At 40.0% G+C, this 11829-nt stretch overlaps 1 protein-coding gene and 1 long non-coding RNA gene across 2 annotated transcripts; both read left to right on the forward strand.

Annotated features, from left to right (window-relative positions):
* The first annotated feature begins 2815 nt into the window (after positions 1 to 2815).
* LOC116863515 lies at positions 2816 to 6124 on the forward strand. The gene is made up of 3 exons (XR_004381833.1): positions 2816 to 2939; positions 3427 to 3522; positions 6075 to 6124. It is a non-coding gene; the product is annotated as an uncharacterized LOC116863515 (long non-coding RNA).
* Positions 6125 to 6730: 606 nt separating this feature from the next.
* Positions 6731 to 8717, forward strand: LOC116863513 (zinc finger protein 501-like). Its single transcript, XM_032850961.1, is given in 3 exon segments — positions 6731 to 7108; positions 7110 to 8015; positions 8267 to 8717. Coding segments are annotated over 3 exon segments (1503 nt in total). The 3' UTR covers positions 8486 to 8717.
* The last annotated feature ends 3112 nt before the right edge of the window (positions 8718 to 11829 follow it).

The following is an 11829-nucleotide window of genomic DNA, read 5'->3' on the forward strand; positions in this document are numbered from 1 at the left end:
GATGTCGAAGAGGTTACTGCCTATATTCTCCTCTAGGATTCTGATGGGTTCCTGCCTCACATTGAGGTTTTTTATCCATTTCAAGTTTATCTTTGTGTATGGTGTAAGAGAATGGTCGAGTGTAATTCCTCTATACAGAGCTGTCCAATTTTCCCAGCATCATTTATTGAGGAGACTGCCTTTTTTCGACTGTATATTTTTTCCTGCTTTGTCGAGGATTATTTGACCATAGAGTTGAGGGTCCATATCTGGTCTCTCTACTCTGTTCCACTGGTGTATGTGAGATAGATAGAGACTCCTGGCTCCAGCCCTTTTTGGTCCCTGGCTTCCCTTCGCTCCTGCTGAGGCCAAGTAAAGGACTACTAGCCATTCTGTTTGACTAAGATAAGATAATAAGTCATTGCTCCTACTGAGCCCTAAGAAAAAGACCTGTTGCCCAGTCCTGTTTGTTTAAGAAAAGAAAGAGAAACAGTCCCCAAGGTGATTTAGGACTCTCCTGAGATGCCTCCACACAGATTATACTTCCACAGGAAAGGGCCATTTGGCGTTGAGAGACTGGGAAAGTGCCCTGGCCTTCAGAGAGGGAGAAAACACCTCGCTACCATCCCCCATTGGTTGTAACCATCAAAACTCACTCCTAAACCTGTCAGGTGCTCAGTCTTTGGGAAGGATCCCACTGAGCCCGATGGCATTAATAAAGCTGTGTTCTCCCATCTCTCCGTGTGCTGTTTGGGTTTTCTCAGCCACCTCAGATTTTCCACAACATACGTATCTGTTTTTATGCCAGTACCATGCTGTCTTGGTGATCACAGCTTTGTAGTAAAGCTTGACATCAGGAAACGTGATGCCCCCAGTTTTGTTTTTCTTTTTCAGCATTTCCATAGCAATTTGGGGTCTTTTCTGATTCCATATAAATTTTAGGATTGTTTGCTCCAGCTCTTTGCAAAATGCTGGTGGAATTTTGATTGGAATGGTATTGAAAGTACAGATTGCTTTAGGCAGTATAGACATTTTAACAATGTTTATCCTTACGATCCACGAGCATGGAATGGTCTTCCATCTTTTTGTGTCTTCTTCAATTTCTTTCATGAGTGTTCTGTAGTTCTCGAGTACAGATCCTTGACCTCTTTGGTTAGGTTTATTCCCAGGTATCTTATGGTTCTTGGTGCTACAGTAAGTGGAATCGATTCTCTAACTTCCCTTTCTGTATTTTCATTGTTAGTGTATAAGAAAGCAGTTGATTTCTGTACATCGATTTTGTATCCTGCCACATGACTGAATTGCTGAATGAGTTCTGGTAGTCTGGAGTCTTTTAGGTTTTCCATATCAAGTATCATGTCATGTGTGAAGAGAGAGAGTTTGACTTCTTCATTGCCGATTGAATACCTTTTATTTCTCTTTGTTTTCTGTTGCTGTTGCTAGGACTTCTAATACTGTGTTGAACAAGAGTGGTGAGAGTGGGCATCCTTGTGGTGTTCCTGATCTCAAAGGGAAGGCTGTCAGCTTTTTCCCATTGAGGAAGATATTCGCTCTGGGTTTTTTGTGTTTTTTTTTAAGATTTTATTTATTTATTTGACAGAGAGAGATCACAAGTAGGCAGAGAGGCAGAGAGAGAGGGAGAAATAGGCTCCCTGCTGAGCAGATAGCCCAATGTGGGGCCCTGATCCCAGTACCCTGAATTCATGACCTGAGCCGAAGATAGAGGCTTAACCCATTGAGCCAACCAGGCACCCCATCGCTATGGGTTTTTCATAGATAGATTTTATGTCACTTCGCCAATGAAGACATATAAATGCCTAACAGACACATGAAAAAATGTTCATCATCACTAGCCATCAGGGAGATTCAAATCAAAAAGCACATTGAGATACCACCTTACACCAGTTAGAATGGCCAAAATTAACATGACAGTAAACACCAAGTGTTGGAGAGCATGTGGAGAACAGGGAACCCTCTTACACTGTTGGTGGGAATGCAAGTTGGTGCAGCCACTTTGGAAAACAGTGTGGAGCTTCCTTAAGAAATGAAAAATAGAGCTCCCTTATGACCCTGCAATTGCGCTACTGGGTATTTACCCCAGAGACACAGATATAGTGAAAAGAAGGGCCATCTGCACTCCAGTGTTCATAACAGCAATGGCCACAGTCCCCAAACTGTGGAAAGAACCAAGATGCCCTTCAGTGGACAAATGGATAAGGAAGATGCGGTCCATATATACTATGAAGTATTACGTGTCCGTCAGAAAGGATAAATACCCAACTTTTATATCAACATGGATGGGACTGGAAGAGATTATGCTGAGTGAAATAAGTCAAGCAGAGAGAGTCAGTTATCATATAGTTTCGCTTATTTGTGGAGCATAACAAATAGCATGGAGGACAAGGGGAGATGGAGAGGAGAAAGGAGTTGGGGGAAATTGGCGGGGGAGACGAACCATGAGAGACTGTGGACTCTGAAAAACAATCTGAGGGTTTTGGAGGAGTGAGGGGTGAGAGGTTGGGTGAGCCTGGTGGTAGGTATTAAAGAGTGCAAGTATTGCATGGAGCACTGGGTGTGGTGCATAAAGAATTAATTCTGGAACACTGAAAAGAAATTTAAAAAATAAATAAAAATTCAAAAAAATTTTTAAAAGGGACAAGGTGAAAAGAAAAGGTTAAGTAAAATGTGGGATAAAGTTTGGTGGGGACAGTCAGGTAAGCAGTGAAGGTCAGGTGTTGGGGTCTAGCTGGAGATACTAACTCTTCTTCTTTAATCTTAGGGACCATTGTGAACTCTGTCAATGGCCTCTTGGTGACTGTGGTATTTATTGCAGGGACAGCTGGCCTTCAGGGACGTGGCCATCGAATTCTCAGAGGAGGAGTGGGGATGCCTGACCCACACTCAGTGGCAACTGTACAGGGATGTGATGTTGGAGAACTACAGACACCTGCTCTTCTTGGGTGAGAATGACTCCTTCCAGATTTCCCAGACCACACTCAGGGTTTCATTCTCCTTTGAAGACTGTCTCTTGGATGATTCCTCTTTGCATAACTGGAGATCAGGTCACTGCACTAAGGAACACAAGAAAGGATTGGTAGGTGTAGACAAAAATCCTCCTGATGATTGCTTTTCAGCTTTAGCCTCCCCTTCCTTCAGGTAACATCATTTCTATAGATCAGCAGCTGTTGAAAGCCTGGAGTGGCATAAAATAGTACTGCCTGCATTTAAACTCCAATTTTCACTCCTTATTATTGTATCGGCAGTACTTAGAAGCGCAAGTTAGGACATAACTATTTGAAAGTCCTTCATGTTCTACAGGGGCTGCTGGTCAAAAGTGTTTGGGAAATCATCTTTTAGAATTCTGCAATGTTCTCTCTCCTCTGCTAAGTGCAGTGTGGATTGAAAGACTCTCCAGCAATATGTGTATTCGGTTTCTCTATTAAACAGGTCTCACTGTGTCAAAGCCTGATTTGGTCTCCTTTTTGGAGCAAAAGAAGGACCCTTGGGATGTAAAGAGAAAGAAGACAGTGGTCTTTGATCCAGGTAGGTGGGAATGGATGAAGCGGATGACAGAGGTGAAGTCCAAGTCTGAAGGAGGAAGGTAAACCTTCAAATGTGGTTCCAGTAGCTCTGCTTGAATGAAAATCAGTTGGAGAAGCCCCTTCTTGTCTCTGTCTCTCCCAGAGGGACATCTGTGAGCCAACATCATCATGCTTTTATTTTCTCTAAGGATTCTGCTTCAGCTCCAGAGATGGTCCATCATGTCCACAGGGAGGACCAGGAGCCTCTCCTTGGACTGGGAGTGTCTCCATAATCTGAGAGCTCTTCCATTGCTTTGAGGGTGTTGGGAAAATCTCCTTATTTCTGAGGGTCTCTGTGCTAAGTCTCTTCTAAGTTCTGTTTTGCTTCATGTGAGAAACTGTACCCGCGTTGCAGTGGGCATACTGGGGATTAGTGTGGAAATTCCCAGAACACTGGAGATAGACACCACCTGGTTTCTGGCTTATGCTTTCCAATGTTATGGAGGCTTTAATCTTAAACATATAAAACTGAGACTCAGTCAGTTCATAGGGTTCCAAAGAATTTCCCTAAAATGAGACAATATAATTCTTTATTTCACTTCAAACGTTCATTTCTCCTTGTACAAAGGAGAAGTTTCTCTTCCATGTGTTCCATTCCTCAGTGGTGAATTAATGTAATGTAATGTAATGTAATGTAATGTAATGTAATGTAATGTTTGCTAGATTTCCTACACAAATTAATGTTATAGGGGATTCAGAACTTAAAGGAGCTCTCCTGTAGAAGATGATTTGTTTTAGTCATGCTTACTCAAAATTCTCTTGTCACCTCGGATTTTTTCTTTTAGAGGTTTTATTTATTTGTATGACAGAGAGAGAGAGAGAAAACACACAAGCAGGAGGAGTGCCAGGCAAGGGAGAGGGAGAAACAGGCTCACCGCCGAGCAGGTAGCCCTGTGTGGGGCTTGATCCTGACCTGAGCCGAAGGTAGCCACTGAACCCACTGAGCCACCAGGGACCTCTCACGTCTGATTTTTACTATGTGTCACTGTGTTCCTCTCTTGGCATTTATCGTACTATGAATTACTGAGATGGTTGGATTTCTCTTCTTTCCACTTACGTGTGCAGTAAAAGCCTTTAGTCATTCATGTCAACTCTATGCCCCCTTTCACTCTTCTCTCTTTATCGGGTCCCCTTAATGTACATATCGGTCCACTTATTGGTGTCTTACGAGTCCCATACCCTGTCTTTTTTTGACATTTTTCATTGATCTTCAAAACAAGGGGTCTTTAGATTGTCTGATTCTTTCTTCTGCTTGAGCATGTCTGTGGGTGACCCACTGGTGTGTTTTTACTTCAGTCATTATGTTTTTCAGCTCCCTGTTCCTGCTTGGCTGATAGTTATACTTCATCTCTTTGGGTTTACATTTTGGTCATGACATGTTTTCTGATCTCATTGAGTTACATACCTGCTTTCTCTTCCTTTCTCCATGCACATCTTTATGATGGTTAATTTTTTTGCCATGCAAGTAAGAGATATTTATTAACTGAGGGTTCATTTGTCGGATTTATTTTGTTCTTATGAAGGGAACACATTTTTCTATTTCCTTTATCACCTTGTGATCTTCTGTTGACGTTTCAGAATTTTTTAAAAAAATAAAGCCTCTGGGCCCAGGTTTATGGACTTGCTTTGTAGAAAAGAACACAGACAATAGCAATTATGGCATCTGTCACACATAACCTGGACATTTGTCATGTCTAAATTTTTGTAATTTCCCAGGTGACCAAAGTGCAGTTACTTCTTTTACAGCCCATGATACCTTCCTCTCTCTGTTTCCCTTCAGATTATCATCTGTCCATTGTTTGAAGAAATGGTCAACCTTTTGTCTGAGTAGCTACCACACTGCTTCTTCCCATCTTAGTTGGTCTTCTCTTTCAATCTGAACTTGATTTGGTTACAGATCTGTCAATTTTGATTTCTTTTTCCTGAAAACTAAATCCTCCTATTGATACTTTCTTATTCTTGCTAAATTCTATTTTCTTCATTTCTGTTTTATGTTTAATTTCCTTTCTTCCATGGGTGCCAGGATGACTTGTGTTTAAGCCTTTGACTTCAGCTCAGGTCATGATCTCAGGGTCCTGGGACTCAATCCTGCTTCAGGCTCCCTGTTCAGCAAGGAATCGACTTGCCCCTCTCCTTTTGACCCTCACCTCACTCATGCTCTCCCTTTCTGTCTCTCTCCCTCTCTCTCTCTCAAATAAGTCTGTAAAAAATCTTCCTTCCTTCTGCTGATTTTGAGCTCATATAATGGTACTTTTCATGATTATTTGATATAGAGGAGAGTGATTTATGTTACACCCTGACAATACTATAGACTTTTCTTTGAAGCTGTGTGGTCAGAATGTTGTGTGCAAATTGATGTGTCCATGGAGGAACAAAGTCCTGATGCTTCCTTCTCAGGCATTGTGCTGATGTTCTCTGATTGATTTTATGGTTGCTGTGTTAGACATCCTCAGTATATTCATCTGAAAGTAGTAATTAGATGAATTTACTTTTCTGTTTTTCAATATCTTTCAGCTGTATCTTCACAGGACACCCTGAGCTTCCTGCCAGAGCCATGCAAAGAAGCTTCATTTCAAAATGTGTCAGTGGGTCGATATAAACATACTGTCCTTGGGAAGTTACACCTAATGATAGACTGGGATAATGATCATAAAGGATATATCCAAATTGAGACTACTGCCCATGATAGTGAAAGATACAAAATACTTGGTAAAACCTTCCTTTTTAAGTCCATTAGTTCTGCAAGGCAGGGTGTTTCTGTCAGCAGGAGCTCCACTCAAACACTCAAACATCCATATTTATGGATGGAGAATGAGGAACATCTGGAAAGTTACCAAGCCTGTGCTGAAAATAATGATTTGAACAATTTTGAAAATAGGATTGGATTGACCTTTCATTCAAATATTTCTAAACTTCAGAGATTTCAACATGGAGAAACAACTGCTAAGTGGGATCCATTTGAGAGGTCCTTCACTAAAGACTCAACCCTTCAAAATTCCCAAAGCTTTTTCAATGGAGAGGGAATTGGTCAAGGCAGTGAATCTGAGAAAAAAATTCATCCAGGCTCAAATGTTAATAAATATCTGAGGATTCATTTTGCAGAGAACCATTTTAAACCTATTAAACGTGGGGAAGACTTTTCTCAAAGATCTATTCTTCTGTCTAACAGTATGCATATAAGAGAGAATCCTAATGAATGTGAAAGAGATTTTAACCAGTCCTCCAGTTCTGGTGATCATCCAAAAATTTATGTGGGAAAAAACCCATCCAGATATAAGAAGCCTGGGAATACGTTTAGTCAGTCATCAGGAACACATATACATAAGACAATCTGTAGTGGAGAGAAACCTTACAAAAGTAAAGAATACAGCACAGACTTTAAATTACCATTGACCCTTACTCACCATCAAAGAATTCATTGTGGAGGGAAACCTTACCAATGTCAAGAATGTGGGAAGGCCTTTAACCAGATGTCACACCTTACTGAACATCATAGAATTCATACTGGAGAAAAACCTTACTACTGTCAAGAATGTGGCAAGGCCTTTATCCATCAGTCAGGCCTTAACTACACATTACAGAGTTCATACTGGAGAGAAACCTTACAACTGTGTAGAATGTAGCAAGGCCTTTAAGTGGGAATCCAGCCTTACTCAACATCACAGAATTCATACCGGAGAGAAACCTTACAAATGTGAAGAATGTGGCAAGGCCTTTAGGCGGCAGTCAGACGTTATTGAACATCGCAGAATTCATTTTAGAGAGAAACCTTACAAATGTAAAGAGTGTGGGAAGGCCTTTAAGCAGCACTCAGTCCTTTTTCACCATCAGAGAATTCATACTCGAGAGAAACCTTACAAATGTACGGAGTGTGGGAAGGTCTTCAAGCAGCTCTCAGCCCTTACTCACCATCACAGAATTCATACTGGAGAGAAAACTTACAAATGTAAAGACTGTGGCAAGGCCTTTAGCAGGCATTCAAGCCATACTCAACACCACAAAATCCATACTGGAGAGAAGCCTTACAAATGTAAAGAATGTGGCAAGGCCTTTATCCGTAAATCAGGCCTTACTACCCATCACAAAGTTCATACCGGAGAGAAACCGTATAATTGTGAAGAATGTGGCAAGGCCTTTACCTATAAATCAACCCTTACTAATCATCACAGAGTTCATACTGGAGAGAAACCTTACAGCTGTGTAGAATGTGGCAAGGCTTTTAAGCAGGAATCAAGCCTCACTCAGCATCACAGAATTCATACTGGAGAGAAACCTTATAATTGTGAAGAATGTGGGAAGGTCTTTATGTTCCATTCAGGCCTATCTCAACATCGCAGAATTCATATTGGAGAGAAACCTTACCAGTGTAAAGAATGTGGCAAGGTATTTATGTTCCATTCAGGCCTTACTCGACATCAGAGAATTCATTCTGGTGAGAAACCTTACAAATGTCAAGTATGTGGCAAGGCCTTTAAGTGGCATGCATCCCTTCGTGTATATCACTTAAGTCATACTGGAGAGAAACCTTAGAAATGTAAGGAATGTGACCAGGGCTTTATCCATCAGTCACACCTTACGCAACATCACAGAATTCCTCCTGGAACTAGTCCTAACAGTTTTGAAGACTGAGAGAATTTGGGAGGACTGCCGAACTCTAACTCCACATCGGAGAATTCATTTTGGAGAGTGATTATACACACAAAAAGAATGTGGCAAGACCTTTAGGCAATGCTAAACCCTTGTTCCTTATCCAAGAATGTATAGTGGAGGTGATTTTACACATAGAAAAATACAGCAAACCCTTTCCTAGTGCTCAAGCCTCCCCCAGCATTACAGAATTCATAGTAGAGAGAAACCTTGTAAAGAATGTGGTAAAGCTTTTGGATTGCTCAACACTTAAGTCAGCATCCCAGAGTTCATACTGAGGAGAAATACTAGAAATGGAAAGAACATGGCAGGCCTCTGGCTGGACGTCATAACTTGCTCAACATCATTGTTACCATCCAGGAGCAAAACTGTAATATGTAAAGACAGTGGCCAAGCCTTTAACTAAAATTCAGTCCTCACTCGGTATCCCAAAATGCAGTCTTGGGTCAAACTTTACAAACATAATGAATGAGGAAAGACTGTCTCTTACAGTTTAGGAAACATCAGAGAATTCAGAGAAGAAAAGGAACTTGACAGATAAAAGTCCATAGAAATGTATTTAGTTGAACATCAAATGCCAATAAATGTCATAGAGTTTCCAGAACAGAGCAGTACACCAGTCACTCTCTTCGTAGATTATATAAAAAAAATCTTAATGCAAAGTTAGTTAGATAATGTATGTGCTATTATGCTTCAAAAGATAGAAGGGATTTTCGCATGGATATAATTTCAGTGTGTTTGTGTTTCCATTGATGCTATATGAGATTTGTGACTTGTAATTATTCATGTGCTTCTACTCTGAGAACTCTTCAGAAAATTCATTTATTCCTAGTAAGTGTGTGAACGTATGTGGGTCATCGTTGTTGCATCAGGGATATGAGATGCCCTTCTTCTTTAGGTGGTACTTATGCATATCTAATTTCCATGGAAGATGAAGGACTGTGTAACATACAATATATTAGGAAAATCTAAATGAATATTCCTCCTGTGGTTATAACATTGATATAGATCCTCATGAAGTAGTTGTTTAGGACATCATTCTCCATTTATTAAAACTAAAAAAAAAAAAAATTGTGACCATTACCAATTACAGGTTTTGCTAATTGGAGTTTTTAATGAAAACAAGATGGCAGTCTTCACAGTAGTAATTGTTAGAGAGTCTGAGTTGATGGGGTTGAAATGAAGAAATCCTGACATACCAGAGAATAGCTAACTTCTGTAAAATGACATACACTCGTATATCCACATTTTTAGAGAATTACCAGAGTCCTGAAAGTGTTTTCGTATGAAATACTAGCTGGTAAGAAGTTAAAATAGAGTGCTACCAGATGTCTTCTCTAAGCCTCGCGGTAATGACAAAATCAAAGCAATGTAGTTGATACAGAAGACATAAAGAGAAAATAATCTAAGTATTCCCTTCTTTAAAATCATCAAATCACAATGATAGCTAATGAATGAGAAAGCGATGAATAATTCTAAACAGCCAGACTGTAACTCCATACTTGTAGTGATACTTGCTTTAAATATAAAGGGCCTAAATTCTTGAATCCAAAGATACAGATTGCCTTAAAGGAAAGAAATACAAGACCCAACCGTATACAGTCTTCAAGAGAATCACTTCAGCTTTAAGAACATTCTGACTGAAAGTGCAGGTGTGGAAAAGAATATTCCATGCAAATGAAATCGAAAAGAAAGCAGGTTAGCTCTGCTTACATCAGGGAAAATAAACATTAAGCCAGAGAGTGTAGTAAAACAGAGGAAAGCTCATGTAACATAATGGGCTCACTTTGTGCAGTGTTTAATTGTGTGGATTTTGGCAGAATGTCAAAAAAGACTTCCCCTATTGTTTTGATTTTGGAAGGACAGGAATAGTATGATTATGTAACTTGTGTAATACTTTCCTCTTCCAAAACCGGTACCTTTTCCCATAAATGTTGTGGTGTTTGTCCAGGTACCTCAACTGTAGCTTGTGCTAAGATTTATGAACATTGATATGTTAGGAGTCCCCTAAACAAGTAGTTGATTTTCAAAACCCTTTTTCTGTTTTGAGGGTTGGGGGAAAAAAAACACTAAATAACAATTATAGAAAACCTACTGCTGTCGGATTTCTGATGTGTGTGGAAAAATATGGTTACTCGGAAAATCTTGTCACCTTACTGTAATAAGTAGCCAATAATTTATCAAAACTCACTTGTAGAGGCTAATCTTTTCCACAGTATTCAGTTGTCTAACATCTTGCTATTATACATTGCATATTTTTTTCATGTGTTATTTCATTTACATTGTTACCTGTTATTTTTTTTTTTTTTTTAATTTGACAGAGAGGGAACACAAGCAGGGGGAACGGCAAGCAGAGGGAGAGGGAGAAGCTCCCTGTGCGGCAGTAGGGCTCAATCCCAGGACCCTATTATCATGACCTGAGCTAAAGGGAGATGCTTAACTGACTGGCCCACCCATCTGCCCCTGCTATCTGCTATTTAAAATCCCTAAGTAAATGACTTGGACTTTCAGTCAGGATACCATAATGCCCTTCAGGAAGATTCCTGATATTATTTCCGGGCAGCTTTTCTTTATATTCAGTTGCAAATGATAGGCTTCCTGTGGGTCACCTTTGCCTTAGTTGTGATAGTGGATTTAGTCCAAGCTGGGTTTTTTCCGGAAATGTACATCTTCCCGTAAGAAACCCTTATATTCTAGTTGCTTCAACGTTTGTAGCATGGCTTACCTATGACTAACAGTTGTATATGTTATATATGCATTTACTAAATATAAAAGTTTCACTCCTTTAATTTTGGAGAAAGGTAGCTAACACATGTAGGTATGATTTATTACATTAAAGCTGTAGGTTTGTGTATTCATGGAGAGTCTGTAGTGACAAGACATTTCTCTTTATTGCTTTCTGCTCCTTGAGCAAAGGGAAGAACAGTCTTTTTGTGCATTGGATGGTTGTGTTGATTTGTCAAAATTTGGATACATAGGAGTCACTCACTTCTAAAGACTAATTTTGTTTGATAGATCTATAGTATTCTTCTGCATTTTTCAAATGAATGCTTTTCCTTGAAAAAAGTAATAAAGGGGTCAATTCAACAAACAGATACAACTTTTATAATTATTTATGCACGCAACATAAAAGCACATAACACATGAAGCAGCTATTAGCAGACAAGAACAGAGGAAGATTCAGCAGTACATTAGAGGGGGACTTAGATACTGTGCCTTCAAGGGTGGGTGGATTATCCAGACAGCAAATGAGTGAGGGAACATCAGACTTCAATGATAAGAGGCAGGCAGACGTCCAACACTATCCAACAGCATCCGAGAACACATTCTTCCCAGATGCACATGGAGCATTTTCCAGTATAGAGTATATGTTGGGCCACAAAACAAGTTTTTTTTTTTTAAGATTTTTATTTATTTATTTATTTGACAGGCAGAGATCACAAGCAAGCAGAGAGGCAGGCAGAGAGAGAGGAGGAAGCAGGCTCCCCGCTGAGCAGAGAGCCCGATGTGGGGCTCAATCCCAGGACCCTGGGATCATGACCTGAGCCGAAGGCAGAGGCTTTAACCCGCTGAGCCACCCAGGTACCCCACAAAACAAGTATTAATAAGTTAATGATTGAAA

Source organism: Lontra canadensis, unplaced genomic scaffold, assembly GCF_010015895.1.
Source record: "Lontra canadensis isolate GAN:19392208 unplaced genomic scaffold, GSC_riverotter_1.0 scaffold1419, whole genome shotgun sequence".
Classification (NCBI taxonomy): Eukaryota; Metazoa; Chordata; class Mammalia; order Carnivora; family Mustelidae; genus Lontra; species Lontra canadensis.